Source organism: Spodoptera frugiperda, chromosome 17 (assembly GCF_023101765.2).
Source record: "Spodoptera frugiperda isolate SF20-4 chromosome 17, AGI-APGP_CSIRO_Sfru_2.0, whole genome shotgun sequence".
NCBI lineage: Eukaryota > Metazoa > Arthropoda > Insecta > Lepidoptera > Noctuidae > Spodoptera > Spodoptera frugiperda.
Genome location: NC_064228.1, coordinates 7,060,956 through 7,076,623, shown reverse-complemented (window position 1 = coordinate 7,076,623; position 15,668 = coordinate 7,060,956). Strand labels below are relative to the sequence as shown.

Here is a 15,668-nt window from a genome sequence, read left to right as displayed (position 1 = left end):
AGAATTGCTGCTTCTATGATGTCAGGGTACGATAGGACTGGCATTTCCAATCGCCCGTATAGTTTCTGAGCTGACCAAACTAACATCTGTAGTGTAATAATTATTTTTTTAACTTTGATATCAATTAGACGACTTTCTTTCTCCAGATTTTTCTTTTTGAACTCTGATTTCTTAGTTGGTCAAGTGGTATAAGCGATTACCAAGCAAGAAGTCAAGAGTTCGATAGCCGAGTCGGTTAAAATATTATTGTGGTCACAGCATTTCGATATATTCTCAGTAGTTAAGCACAGAGTTTGGTATGGCAATTGGCTCACCTTTAGGCACTAGACTCCTTTAGATAGACTCTAGTATCCTAGATTATTCTGTCAAGGTATATTGGCTTATAATACTAATAGATTCTTATTTTACGTGAACTTATATAAGCCAAATAATTAAGAAAAATCAGGAACAGTCAATAATAAAGCAACAGAACTCACACAAACACAGTATCCTATAATGGTTGCTAAAAATAAATTTATGCCTATAGCCAGAAATATCCCACACTCCATGTATGCTGCATGCAATACCACCAGCCCACCACCAAGCCCATACATCAGCATATGCACCATTGATGCTATGATGCTGAAAATATAGATATTTAGATATAATAATAATAATAAAGCAAGACTAACTAACTGGCAACCCGCATTGAGCAAGTGTGATGATTAATGCTCAAACCTTCTCCGTATGAGAAGAGGCCTTTGGTCAGCAGTGGCCACTTATAGGCTGTTGATGTGAAGTCTAAATAGATTAGCCCATTGCGCAGAAGATTAACACGTTGATTGTCCCATCTATTTTGGATAATCTCGTTGGTACGTCCAATGGAACTTAAAATATTCTACTGATAAAAAAGTATAAAATTTCGATGGAACATTTAAGTCTTATTTTTTCAAGTCTATGTTTATACGTCCCTAGAAAATTCAAAGTTCTAGCTCACACGTTCTAGCGCAGTAAAAGCAGTTGAGTTGCCACTGACTAATGCATTATATACAATGTGATAGGCGTGGGACTTCTAACCCGTTAAGGCTGAGTACTACATCTAATTTTATCGACAAAAATAATAATATGGGGGTTGAACCCCTAATTGAAAATATTGAAAAATAGTGATTTTTTCGGTAAAAATAATTCACAAATGATTTTTTTCTCACCAAAACATTATCAAACATATGAAAAAAGTAATGAATTAGTTAGCCAAGGTTATTAGGTACCGTTAGTCGTTTTTTTTTTGTTTCTACGACGCATACAACCTTTGATATTAAAAAAAGTAAAAAAATATTAAAATAGCCATAACTTTTAGGGGGAGGGGATTCGACCACTTCGACCCCCGACTTTTGTCGATTAAATTAGGTGTAGAACTCAGCCTTAACGGGTTAGAAGTCTCGCCCCTATCACATTGTATAATGTACGGACGTCACAGCCAGATCGTATCATGCATTACATGTAATGCACGGACAGTCAACGTGTAAAGTGCACAAGTGTGTGCACAAACACAGATGCACGCTCTGTTCCCTCACTCTCTGAACCCGATGAGATGGCAGACCGAAACGACCAGCGAGCGGTCACGGACCGCATTATCGGCAATACCTACATTCGATGCGTACTGATGATACTGATGACGTCATACGGAATGCGTGCGATGCGTACGATGCTGGTCTGTGGACGCTTACCTTTATAGAAAGGTCTATGTTTAACGGTGTGTGAGTGAGATTACCGGAGGCCCAATTCCCCCTTCCCAATCTTCCCTATCCCCATTCCCGAACAACAACCCTTAAATTCCTATCTCCCAAAAAGCCGGTAACGCACTTGTAAAGCCTCTGGTGTTTCAAGTGTCCATGGGCGATTACCGGTATGACTAATAAAAAAAAACGGTGGATGGGAAAGAACTGGCGAAGTTAACTGAGATGACTGTCCATGGGCGGTGCTGATCGCTTACCATCAGGTGACTCGTTTGCCTCCTATTCCATAAAAAAAGATGATGACCATGTCTTATAAAAAAAATAAAAGAACTTTTAGGTACGAACTCATTTGGCGCAGTAAGAAATGTCCTATTGGATTGGTAGTCGTATTTTTGAGCATCTATTGGATTATTCCTTTCTTGAAACCTTGTTGGAGGACCGAAGTAGCTTGGAAGCTAAAAGAAAAATGGAAATAGTATCATGTAGAGTTCACGCTGTATACTCCCTTCCCAATCTTCCCCGTCCCCGATACCCCAACAACTAATAAATTCCTAACCCCCAAAAGGCCGGAAACGCACTTGTAATGCCTCTGGTGTTGTGGGTGTCCACGAACGGCATCAATTGCTTACCATCAGGTGATCTGTCTGCTCATTTGCCCCCCTATTTCATAACATAAACAAGGTTATATAATCTTATTAGTTTCATTTCATTCTGTCTCCTGCATTTAATTCACTAAAGGAAGTGGAAACTATCGTTTTCTTTTTCTTCTCCTCTAATAATATCTTCTGATTTATTTCGTTGCGGGATCCAAGACAGTCATTAATGTCCCTGGGACGCGCCGGACTTCAATGTTGCGGTGTTTTCATGGTTGTATCTAATGTAGATCCTGGCTTACAGGAGTTGCAGCGGTTTTGGAAGGCTGTGGCGGGCTTGCGCCATTAAAAAAATCTTATAAGTTTATAATTACCGTCAACTTTGAATCTCCTACGCCAGCTGTTCCAAGTTCTGGATCAGACTTCTTTTCTTCTTTTTTATGTGTTTGTTTTTCTGTCATCTGTATTGAGTCACCCATCTTTTGGTTTAGTTTCTAGAAATCTCTTGGCTTTTATTAATGTTATTACACACCTATTTTTGTACTTCTTTCAGTAGTATATAGCTAGTGGTGATGGTAATTTTTTAAAGGGGGAAAATCATCCAATGACTTCTTCGTCCTTGGACGAGGCGTGAGAAAGTGTCAGACTCTTACTGACTAACAACCACCCCGTTGCTATTCGAGCCCGAGCCCCAGTTAACCCGCTAGACAGTCCGCAGCTCCGGTTTATGGTGATGGTACGTGGTTATTGTAGCTTAAGGTAAATCAATACCAGAGGCTGATTACGTATCAGCCTCTGGTATTGATTTACCTTTATTACATTGTATTTACTACAGATATCTCCTAGAAAAATCTCTTTCTTTTTTTCCGATTTCCTTTATTCTATAAAGCAGTTTATAGCAAATATAACATTCAGAATATAAGTTTGAATTATTTAAAAATTAAGCATAATTAATAAAACTACTACACAATGTCGTAATCTGACAGATATATGATGTCATTTTGAATCATGGATAAGAACTATCTACTGTTGTTTCTCTATACTTATTATACTCTTTGCTGCACTTTGATTGACTGTAAGCTTTCTGCGTCTTGTTTCCGTGAAGCCATTGTGCTTTGTAAGAACTTGAAATATTTGGTCTTTGCCTCCAAAGCAGTGTAAGTTTTAAGTATGGGAAGGCTTTCCCATGCTCCCAGTCCCCAATCCTCGGCTCGATCGGAGTGATACCACAGCCTCACAGAAAACCGACGTAGTGTTAGTAAAGTTACGGGAGGGCCAAAACCCCCATGGTGTTTCGGATGTCCATAGGCGGAGGCTATTACTTACCTACCGTCGGGTGATCCGTCTGCTCCTTTACCGGCTTATACCATAAAAAAGCAGGCAAAGATATTGTTGAAGTTCTGGATTTGGTTAGCGAGGGTGTAAAAAGTACAATGTATTATTGATTTCAAGTTTTCAAGTCGTCCATGTACACAAAGCCTAAAAGATTTCTTGTACAACTTCGATTACTTTTTGTCAAAGTCAAAATTTTGGAAACCTCATTGGGTTTGGTAATGTCATTTTGAATCAGTCATTTTGTTAATGTTTACAATACCAATATTGTTGAAGATAATTATTTATTTTGTTTTATGGAGTTTTGTACTATAACTTACTATATTTGCTATAATTTATTTCAATCAAATGCTCCTTTTTAATTATATTAAATCATTTTTGTAAAGAAAGACGTAAAAAGAGCAGAATTAGATTCTTGGAAGTGAAAGTTGGTACTGCTGGTTTTTAAGTCTTTGACTGCCAATAGAAAACTGTTGAAGGCAAATCCTCCGCTAGCGTCGATCACCGGTGACCACCACGACATTAGACATAGTATTAGCAGCCTTTAGTAAAGAAATCAGTTTATGTTCGCCAGAGAACAAGAGTATACAACATAGCTCATAAAACCTGAAAGCTGAAGTGGCAATCATCACGCTTTATCCATAACACATAAAGAGGATAAGCAGTACACAATGAAGTCCAGAGCCACACAAGTTTACATCGTAGAAGACATTAAGAAAACAGAACCAGAAAACAGTGAAAAATCTTCAGAACCAGTTATGACGGTATGATTTTATAATCAGAAATTATTTCAAAAAGACCAACACATCTTTTTTATGAAATAGGAGGCAAAATAGCAGATGGATCACCGGATAGTACGCAATCAGCGCCGCTCATGGACACTCGCTATACCAGAGAAAATCTTTGAAGGGCAAACATTAAAACTAAAAATTTTGTTTTAAATAAAATTAAAGCTTCGTCTGCTGGCACAGGAGCTGGGTAACTGGATTCGGTGCGGTGTAACACTGGTTCAAATCCTTTGCGCGATTTGGGATCCGTCTCATACTTAACATATTAACCTAATAAGATTTTACATATATACATAACTTCACGCCTTTTTTTCATGGAAGTAGGCAGAGACAATGGATTATAATAAGATGTTTCGGTTAGATTCCAGCCCAACTCGATGATTTTGGTACCCCGGCCAGGTTTAGCGAGCAGAACAATCCCAAAGAAGCTTTATATTATGACTTCCGTGCTGCTAGAACTAACCTTCCAAGACCTAATGGGTAAGAAAGAATTTTTACAAAGGAGTAAGTTGATGTACCTACTCATACATAGTTTGAGATGTAACACCCTCTATTTGTGAGGCCGGTAATGCATCCTTAATTCCTTTGGTTTTATTTGCTTAGCATCAGGTGATCATAACATCCTAAATGGAAGGCGAAGCCATTGTTTATCTAAATCAGACATAATAAGGATAGCCAATATACCATACTCCAATAATTATTTATCAGCCTGTAACTATCCCATTGCCAAGCAAAGGCCTCTTCTCACTCGAAGCTAATAAGCTACCATCACCCTTCCTATAGACTTCTTCAGAGAATAACGTGATGTTTTTTTGTTCACAGGATAGTTGGTTCTGTACTACACATGTTGACGTATGGTCTGGGCGCCGGTTTCCCCAACATGCATGTTGCCTACCGAGAATCCGGAATTTGGACCGGCCTTGTCCTAAATGTACTTTTAGCTGTCCTCGTTGGGTATTGCTCTTGTGTAAGTAAACAAGAATTTTAATACTTTACAGTATTATTTGACTGCACGGTTGATGCGGTGGCTGGGTAACTGGTTGCCGCGTAACGGGTAGCGGGTTCGTTTCCCGCATGCAGCTACTCTTTGTGTGATCCAAAAATGGTTGTTTAGGGTCTGGGTGTCATGTGTACGTGAACTTGTATGTTTGTAAACGCACGCACGATACAGGAGAAAACCCTAGTTTAGGGTAACGTATTTAAAAAAAAAAGTATATCGGGTGACTCCAAGCTACCTAGAGCTGAGGATGACTTAGTGGGTTACCGAAACTCCGGTTCGAAGCAGGAGTAGGAACGGGGTGGTTATAAGTTAGTAAGACATTATTGGATGATTTTCCCCTTCTAATAAAAAAGAAAACGGTAACTCCAATCTGACCCTTTTTTATCGAAGGAAAATCATCCAATTTCTTCTCCCGCCTTGGACGAGACAAAAGGGAGTGTCAGACTCTTACTGACTAAAAACCACATCGTTCCTACTCCTGTTTTTTAAGCCGAGCCCCAGTAATCCGTTAGGCACTTCAATCTGACTTAAGACATTAACTTTAGATAAGGTGTATCTGGTACTTGTTTGTTTTCCCGTTTCAAGCTAAAAGTGCTAATGGAATTTTCAAGGCGCCTAGCACAGCGTGGGCTATTAAGATGTATACCCATTTTCAGCTGTTAATATCTTCTGACTGATGATGAAGATAAAAATATGTTTCAGATTCTCGTCTGGTCTGCCCAAAAGATGTATGGACGTGTCCAGGTACCAAATCTCAAATACCAGGATCTGGCTGAAGCTACCTTGCTTTTAAGTCCTTGGCGAGGTTTAAGAAAATCTGCCAGAGCCTTTAGGTCGGTTTTGGATAGACTTTTCTAATTAAATACACCACCCGCGATCATCTATAGTACGCATCCATATCACGTATCTTTCCATATAAAAGACATAGCTTAGCTGAGTCCGTTTCCACCAGTGCTAAGCTATATGTTCCAATGAATATGATTGGTGGAAGCCAAACGCATCCACAGCAACGTAGCATAGCACATATCTGGTGGAAAGCATTCTTATAGTTGGTCATGGGCAGACATGCTCCATCGTAGGCCACATCATCACTTACCACCAAGCGAGATAGCGGCCAAACGTCGACCCATCAAATATATAAAAAAAAATGGTTTTATTTCCAGGTATCTTGTGGAACTAACAATAGCATTACACTGTTTCGGTTCCTGTTGTGTCTTCGTGGTCATGATAGCGAGGAACCTGAAGGAGCTGGTTGAGGGTACAGGGTACCTCAGTGATGAGGGAGACCCTCCTCTGACTGTATACATCATATCACTGGTCATACCTTGCACCGCTGTGTGTATGGCGACTAATTTGAAGCATTTAGCTCCGTTCGCTATTATTGCTAGTTTTTATGCTGGTAAGTTTCTTTTTGCAACGTCACGCCTTTTATCCCCGAAGGGGTGGGCAGAGGTGCATATTACACGTGCATGGCACGTAATGCCGCTATACAATTTACGCCCAATTTTTACCATTTGTGTAATTAGTCCCATGTAATGGGGGGTGAGCCTATTGCCACATACTGGGCACATTTCCAGACTCCGTGTTACCGATGAAAACCGAAAAACTCCAGTAGTACTTTGCCTGACGCGGCAATCGAACCCAAGACCTCTTGGGTCGTATTTTTTAGGAATTTAGGGATATTATTATCTGACTTAAAAAAATAGGCGGTGAAGAAAATTTAAGGCGGTTCGCTTTTTTCAAGTTTAATTGTAAGTAGTTTCACTTGACAATAGAGAGGCTCATATTAAATAATGTAGCTGGGGTTTTTAATTCTCGGCCGAAGGTAAAATAGGCTGGAGTACGTTCAGTGGATGAACAGCTGTATTCATGGCGAATTGGATACTTGGGAGTTTATCTGGCTAGGTTCGATGATCATCACCAACAAGTTGGCAAGCTGAGTTTTCAGAACCCCAGCTACATTTGACTGCACGGTTGGCGCGGTGGCTGGGCAACTGGCTGCTGCGCAACGGGTAGCGGGTTCGATTCCCGCACGGAGCAGCTCTTTGTGTGATCCACAAATTGTTGTTTCGGGTCTGGGTGTCATGTGCATGTGAACTTGTATGTTTGTAAACGCACCCACGACACAGGAGAAAATCCTAGGCGCCCAACGTGGGGCCTCCAGAGAGAAACCTAAGACCTAGACCAACCGCAAGAACACCTAAGTTTACTGTACAACATAACCTACAATAAATAAATATAAAGCGCATTTCGTTTATTTATTTACAGGTGCAGTTCTTCTATGTACAATGTGGTATTGTTTTAAGTATGCTAAAAAGAGCCCCCTAGATAGAAATGGCTACAACAGTGTTATGGGAGTTTTTGAATTTATTGGTATTTGCATTTTTGCGTCGGAAACAGCGAGTATTGCCCTCCCAATCGAGAATAATATGCATAAACCTCGTGAATTTCATCGAGTTATACTACTTAGTAAGTAGATTTTAATAACTTGTACGTTTTTTCTGTGTTTGAGTCTAAAGGCTTCTTTTTTATGACAAGTCCGCCACAACTTCCCATACCGCTGCAACTCCTGTAAGTCAAGATCTACAATAGATACAACCCTGAAAACATCGGAACACTGAAATCTAGACGCGTCCCAGGGACTTGTCTTGGATCCCGCAACGAAATAAATCAGAAGATATTATTAGAAAAGAAAAAAAAAATCCAAAGGCTATATTTGATAATGGACATATTTTTTATGGTATAAGCCGGTAAACGAGCATGGGGATCACCTGATGGTAAGCTATTGCCGTCGCCCATGGACATCTGAAACAGCGTTGTTTGGGAATCAGCTATTGGGAAGGGGGTAATTGGGCCTCTGGGAATGTCACTCACACAACTAAACATAATGCACGCGTTGTTTCACGTCGGATCTCTGTGAGGTTTAGGCCTGCTTGATAATAATAACAATGTTGCTTTCAGCGATGCCGATTTTAGCATCTATGACAATGGCTATTGGGTTCTTTGGTGTTTGGCACTATGGAGATAATTCTGCACCACCCATATTGATACATTTCCCTTTTAAGCCGTATGTAATGTTCTAACCTTTATTTTGTTTAACCGTAAAATAATAAAAAAGAATTGAGAACCTCCTCCTTTTTGGGACGTCGGTTAAAAAATTTAACTAGAAGATGTAGTAGTGATAATCTGTGTTTAAGCGATTTAAAAAGTTGTAAATAAAAAAAAAAACTAGTTCATTTTTCTCTTGAGGAATCTCAAGTTTCAAATTAGCATCAAACTTTAAACATTAACCTAACTTTATATACATATACCCGGAGCTTCGGACTGCCTAGCGGGTTACCGGGGCTCCGGCTCGAAAAGCAGGAGTAGGAACGGGATGGTTCTAAGACAGTAAGAGTCCGACACTCCCTCTCGCCTCGCCCTAGGCGGCAGAAGTCATTGGAAGATTTGCCCCTCTCAAAAAAACCTACCCCTATATTTGTATATCCTAATCAATCTTCCTTATCCTCTATTAATTCATCTTCTATTCTATTATTTTCTAAATTCCAGTTTCCCAATCCAGTTAAAAGTGTTTCTCTGTCTGATGGTCTATGTCATATACGCGACAACATTTCATGTGGGTTTTGACATACTATGGTTCTACCTTAGCACCACCGCATTCGGCTTGTTGGCCGGCTTCGCCGGCCAGCCTCAGCTGCGGCGGCTCGCTCATAGCCGCCTGCTCCTCAGCCCGCGGGCCGCCTCGCCCCTCCGCGCCTACGCGATTTTAAATTGCACTCTAGGGGTAGGACAAACAAGACTACGTGCAGTCGGTTTTGCAGCGATTCGGTTCTGTCACTTCACTAACTTTTATTCTACCATCTTCTTAATATGCCAAGTGAAATTATGCCAAACAATCGTCGCTCTAAATAAACGTTATGTGAAACAAAATTATGCAAAATTAAGCTTTGCCAAACGTAATTATGCGAAATAAAATTCTACCATCTTAAAAGTATGCCTTTGTAAATTCGGACATATAAACATTCGACAAAACAATAATTATATTAAATCATGTTTATGCCATATGTATATTCGTTTAAAGAAGATTCTGCCAAGTGCGTTATGCCAAACAAATTTCGGAGCATTAAAATTCTGCCAGATAGAGGGAACCCGTATCACACAACGAAATGCTCCGTGCAGGAATCTAACCCAGTACACGTTGCATGGCAGCCGGTTACCCAGCCACGGCGCCGACCGCGCAGTCAATTGTTTAAAAAGTTCATGGCTGGCTCGAATTAACCAACAAATAAGAGCGCCAAACGCGCTCTCGTTTCGATCACTTTAAACGTAAAGCAAACTCATACTAATGGTATAGCCATGTTATGGGTCTCATCTAAAGATGCAAGAATATTAGCTGTACTTAAATTCGCAATATTGAAAATCGAAGAACACTTTTTTATCCAGAATCGAAATCAACTCTTGTGATCATTCAACTTAACTCTCATGACTTACTTAGAATTAAATAAAACATCTTCTCGTACTCCATCAGCATCTCTAATACACAAAAAGTTCAGTAGACGAGTAGACTAAAAGACCAAAAGTCCAAAAGACCAAAAGACCGAAAGACCGAAAGACCGAAAGATTTATTATTTTTCTTTGTTTTTTACAGGTAGGCTCATCCTGTACCGCCCCATTTTTATTCCTATACCCCCCATTCATTGAGCTGATCGTAGATTGGGAATACCCAGGTTTAGGGCAGTTTAGGTGGAGATTAATCAAGTTTCTATGCATATTTATACTTGGTCTCATTATTATAATAGGAGGTACTTGTTATAATGTGCTCGCAGCATGTACTGACGATTCTGATGTACAGCTTCATTTGTTTGATTCGGATTAAATGTATTAACACAGATTTTTTTTAATAAGCTGCCCCGCACTAGTTTGTTCTACTGTGTTGTGAGTGCTTGTACAAAGATACACATGACACCTAGGCCCGCAAGCAGCGGACTGCCTAGCGGGTTATCGGGGCTCCGGCTCGAAAAGCAGGAGTAGGAACGGGGTGGTTTTTAGTCAGTCAGAGTCTGATACTCTCTCTCTCGCCTCATCCAAGGTGGCAGAAGCAATTGGATGATTTTTTCCCTTCAAAAAAAAAGACCCGCAACAACAATTCGAATATTGAAGTGTTTTTTTTATCTCTTAAAGTGTTAAAGATTTGATAGATTTTAATTATTACGAATATTTTTAATGGACGCTTTGTATTTTTAATTATGATTTATGTATGTTTGATAGTATTTTATTAAAGTACAAACATGATCATGATTTCTGTTTTATTTTTTTAAATCACCATAGTCTCAGTGTCATGGTCAAATGTCATGTCATGTCAAATGGCTATAAAGGTAAATTTAAATAAAACGACAATATTAATTATATTTACAAACATTAATCATTTATTCGTTAAAGAAAAAATATATCACCCTCTTATATTTTAGGTATAAAGAAGGCACAAATACATTACATGAACAATTACTTTACAATACATCCAACTATTATCGATAAAATGTCTACTATATCGATAAAAGGAATATCGACTATTGTACTTTACTATTACATATCGATATTATGGTAAAAATGCTATGACATTGTGATATTTTGAAAAATTCTGATATTACAGACTTATTATTTTATTTTGTTTTTTAAATACGTGATATATGATTTTTTTTTGGTTAAAAATAATGTACTGCTTTTAACTGGTAATAGTGATGGAAACAATTGTTTATAAACAAAAAAATAATAATTACATTTCACTGGTATAATATTCTTTCTGTAGCATTTTCTTTTGAATCAAAATGTTTATTTGATAATGACGTCTTTTTTAAACAGAAAAAATGGTATTAGCTGCAAATTTTTTTTATGTTCACAGAACTATTACATTATTTTAAAACCCCTTTCTGTAATACACATTAAAGACTAGTAGGTATTATTTTTCACTAATATTTTAAGTTAAAAATGGAAGAATGTATCTATTTATTTATTTTATTTTATTTTAAAAAACTAAGCACCTTGTTTGGAACTATTGTATGTTTGTAATAAATTACAGGCACATTGTTTTTTACATCTACATTTTTATAACTGGTAATATATAAATTCTTATTATTATTATTTCTCTTCAACACTTTGAACGCTAAAAATGAATATTTAATTTTAATAACAGTCGAATTTTTATTTTATTTATTCGAATTACAGACTAATAGGTGATAATTACAGATTAGGAAGAAGAGAAAAGTACTTTTACAGAATGAAATGAATTTTTTTGACTCTGTAATTTAATTTTGTGACGATTGTGTTAAAGGTTTTTCTGCGTTCAAAGTCATTATGGCAGCTAACTTGACTTGTTGTACATATTAGTCACTATTTTATTATTTTATTAAAACTATCGACAAGTTTAGCTTTAGGAGTTGGATTTCCCAAAAAAATATTACAAAGTAAAATTATAAAAAAATGTTGTGTAAAAAAAAAACAAAAGGAAACAGTATTATTATACGAATAATGATTCCCAATAGATGCGATAAAAATATTCGAGATTTGACAAAAAGTTATAAAAAAATCCTAAAGCCACACTTATCTTTAGAAAGTCACTATTACATTTAAAAATAACTATTTATTTATTTATTGTACTTTTTAACCATTTACATTGAAAGCGTTAGCATAATAAAAATAGAAGAAAAAACATCATACGATTGTTTTCAACGATAGTTATATCAAAAGCCAAAAGGTACCTAATTAAATCCTACAGTTTAAATATTTTTAATAATTAATTAATAAGCATTTAATCAATTGTAATACATAATTAAAATAAACTTATACATACTAATGTGATCTTAAATACACTTTGGTAATATTTACCTATTAAAAAAACTATATTAGCGTGAGAAAAAAATCGACTAAATGTATAAACTAAAAAAAAATAGCAGACTAAAAAGACTTACTAATTTGCTTGCTTTAGTGCGGTTTTTTAATTTCATTAAAAGTGAAAAATGGGAACGTCGTTTATTTTAAAAAATAATTTTAGTATCAAATTCAGCGAAATAGGTATTAAAAATTAAAAAAATGTTTTTTTTTCTCAATAATAATAAATATTTACATTACTAGAAGCCGGTCGAAGTAGCTGTCATTTTTTAAACATATTTTTTTTACTTAAATTTAATTTAAAAGCTGCGTTTTTTGAAATGCTTTTTTAATAAAATTTATTTTAATAAAAGCATCCAATGGATTGTTGCAAAAGAAAGGTTTTTTTTAGATTCTCAAGTCTTGAATTTACTTTGTTTTAATATTTAGGTCTAACGGAAATTAAAAACGTTGAACCTGTCAGCTGGTAGGTTTTCATTTTAATTTTGGTATTTCATTTCGAGAGTGCATTTAGATGCATTTTATATTTTTCAAGAACTAATTTCTACCAGCTGTCTGGCCCATTCGCCATGTGATACCTTAGAAAAGTTAGCCAACAATTTATCAAAAAAAAATTTAAGTATCTTCGCAAACCTTAAGTTTCAAAATTTTCAACTTACACTAAAAATAAAAATTAATTTCCTTACCATGTATTCTGTACAATAATATATAAAGAAAACTCATGGAACGGAGACAAAACAAATAGTAAAAAAAATTTCAATACCTGCCTAAAAAAATTTTTACAAAAAAAAAACAGCGAATTTTTTACTGTTTTTTTTTTTAAGATATTAGCAAAATTTTGAAGCGTTTTAATTTTTAAATGTAATTAACAGCGTTAAATCGTTTTGTCTCGGATAAAAATCGAATACTTTTGATAACAATAAATAAGTTATGCTAGTTTTTTTAAAGCATTCGAACGAGGAGATACATCAGGATTGTCGTTAATGCTGAGTATACAGGTCGAATGGAATGCGCTCCACCTGTGTTTTCACGGAACACTGTAAAAAAAAGGAAAAAAACATATTATTCACAGTTCTTCTCACATGTACCTCTACCATGAGTTTAAAGCAATAGTATTTGTCGATAGTCGCTAGCGACGACGTAAATTTTTTGTATGGCAAATTTTAGTTCCACAAGTGACCGGTAGAGGCGTTGTAAAATTTGACATACAAAAAATTTACGTCGTCGCTAGCGACTATCGACAAATACTATTGCTTCAAATTCATGGTAGAGGTACTGACAGCTTTCAGTTTGACAGTTAAGTAAATTAAATAATAAAAAAAATGTTAAAACAGAAAAAATGCAAAAAAAAAATCAAACAAAAAATTACCTGATGCGGTCTGGATGTACAGCGACTGTGGATCTTCTAAATAAAAAAAAAGAAAAAGCAAAAATAATAAAACATGTTAATAATCACAAAAAAAAAACAAAAAGTGTAAAACGAAAGTAAAATAAATGTGCAAAAACACAAAAAAAACAACATTTATGTGTCGATTAATTTCTTTTAAAAAATAAGTAATTATTTTTTGTGTAAGTAAAGCCATCTGTCGCTAGATGGCGTTGAGAGTTAAAAACAAAAAAAAACTTTTCAAACTACTTCAACGTAGCACAAGTGTTAAAATTTTTAAAATTAAAATCTTATTGAGATTTCAAAGTCTCAGTAGTGGCACGGAGTCTGGCATTGTCCAGTATATGGCAATAGGCTCACCCCCTATTACATGGGACTTATAACACAAATGGTGAAAAGTAGGTGTACATTGTATAGCGACATTACGTGCCGTAATGTGCATCTCTGGCTACCCCTTTGGGAATAAGTGTGGGAGAGCCATGCTTCGGCACAAATGGGCCGGCTCGACCGGAGTGATACCACGGTCTCACAGAAAACCGACGTGAAACAACGCTTGCGTTGTGTTTCGTTGTATGAGTGAGGTTACCGGAGGCCCAATTCCCCCTTCCCAATCTTCCCCATCCCCATTCCCGAACAACAACCCTTAAATTCCTAACTCCCAAAAAGCCGGTAACGCACTTGTTAAGCCTCTGGTGTTTCAAGTGTCCATGGGCGGCGGCGATTGCTTACCATCAGGTAATACGTCTGCTCGATTACCGGCATGTCTCATAAAAAAAGGTGATGACGTTTCATATAATAATAATAAAAAAGAATACATACGAATATTAACAGTAACGGGTTCGTTGGAACCACCCCAGCTCTTGGAGTTCTTGACTTTCACGACGGCGAGGTACTCTCCAATAGGCAGCTGTTTGTCCTCCAAAGAGTAGCTGATGTCGTACTTGTGGTGTCTGCCTTCAGGGACTGGGACGCTGAGGGTACGCCATTCACCTTCCTGTAAGAAAAGTAAGTTGATTTAGTAGTGGTAGACGATCTGATAAAGATAGTTGGTGTGTGTCACGGAATGCTGCTTATGAATATGAGCTGCTAGCATGGCTTGAAACTAGTCGAATTCCTCGTCGAATAGTTACGTGAGTAAGCCGAAAAACATAATAAGTTGAGTTTCTCGTCCAATAGTTACGTGAGTAAGCCGAAAAACATAATAATTAAGATAGCATTCGTTAGGTGCAGGTAATTTCCAATTTTCCAACCGACCTATCTGGAAGTTTTTAGGGATAGCCTATGTTTAGCAGTGGACGTTTTGTGGCTGATATGATGATCATATTGACACACTCTTCCCACGGTGTTATAAAGCTATAAGACAAAGGGACTACAGATTTAACAAAGGCATGGCAGTAGCGCTCTTTGATAAACCTGATGCCTTATAAACTACCATCACCAAATCGCCTACTAAGGATGAAAATTAAGGTGAACCCTCTTCTGCAGAGGAGGCCTATCGTCTGTTAATAGACTTGATGGAGGTTAGGAGATGGATACTAAGGAAGTCTCAGTTTCTTTTCTCTGTTCTTCTTCAAACTTTAGGCTAATACCTATTCCTATCACTGTTTATAATATACTTAAAATTTCAGACATCCATTTTAATTTTTGTACATTGTACTTGCTTCTTCATCACCCATCTTTATAAGCTACTTACATCAGTAGTAGCCTTAAGCTGCACTTCCATTTCTTCCAAAGGCTGGTGGGAGTGGACAGTCCAGGTCATGCGGGGGCCGTCGATGTCCACATCTTCAACCACTGGGCTTTGAACCAGCTCAATGGAACGGTTGTGGGTGCCATAGTCGTTTTCAGCCTGGAAAATAAAGACATTTTTTTTAAGATTTTGTTAAGATAAATGAATATGTTGCTGTTAATAATATCTGGGATTTTAGGAGACCATTTAGTTTCTGATTAATAGTTGCTGAGTAGGAA

At 37.0% G+C, this 15,668-nt stretch overlaps 3 protein-coding genes across 8 annotated transcripts in view; 1 reads left to right on the top strand and 2 right to left on the bottom strand.

The window, feature by feature from the left end:
- The window catches only part of LOC118276960 (uncharacterized), a 265,349-nt gene that overhangs the window by 103,995 nt on the left and 145,686 nt on the right, over positions 1-15,668 (bottom strand). The gene's annotated exons all lie outside the window — the stretch shown is intronic.
- LOC118276585 (proton-coupled amino acid transporter-like protein CG1139) lies at positions 4,182-10,080 on the top strand. Its single transcript, XM_050699673.1, has 9 exons — positions 4,182-4,404; positions 4,790-4,908; positions 5,251-5,395; positions 6,131-6,261; positions 6,592-6,827; positions 7,697-7,897; positions 8,390-8,495; positions 8,978-9,094; positions 10,077-10,080. The coding sequence occupies exons 1-9, from the start codon at positions 4,312-4,314 to the stop codon at positions 10,078-10,080; spliced, it is 1,152 nt and encodes a 383-aa protein (XP_050555630.1). The 5' UTR covers positions 4,182-4,311.
- Positions 10,828-15,668, bottom strand: part of LOC118276825 (neural cell adhesion molecule 1) — a 181,233-nt gene continuing 176,392 nt past the window's right edge. For 2 of the 4 annotated variants that reach the window (XM_035595393.2, XM_050699953.1), the window contains exons 11-14: positions 15,394-15,549; positions 14,520-14,694; positions 13,683-13,718; positions 10,828-13,350 (exon numbers count right to left, since the gene is read on the bottom strand). In XM_035595393.2, coding sequence (XP_035451286.2) covers positions 13,256-13,350; positions 13,683-13,718; positions 14,520-14,694; positions 15,394-15,549 — 462 coding nt within the window. In that variant the 3' untranslated portion in view covers positions 10,828-13,255. The remainder of the gene's footprint in view (positions 13,351-13,682; positions 13,719-14,519; positions 14,695-15,393; positions 15,550-15,668) is intronic. The other 2 variants (XM_035595394.2, XM_050699955.1) reach the window with 1 other exon arrangement.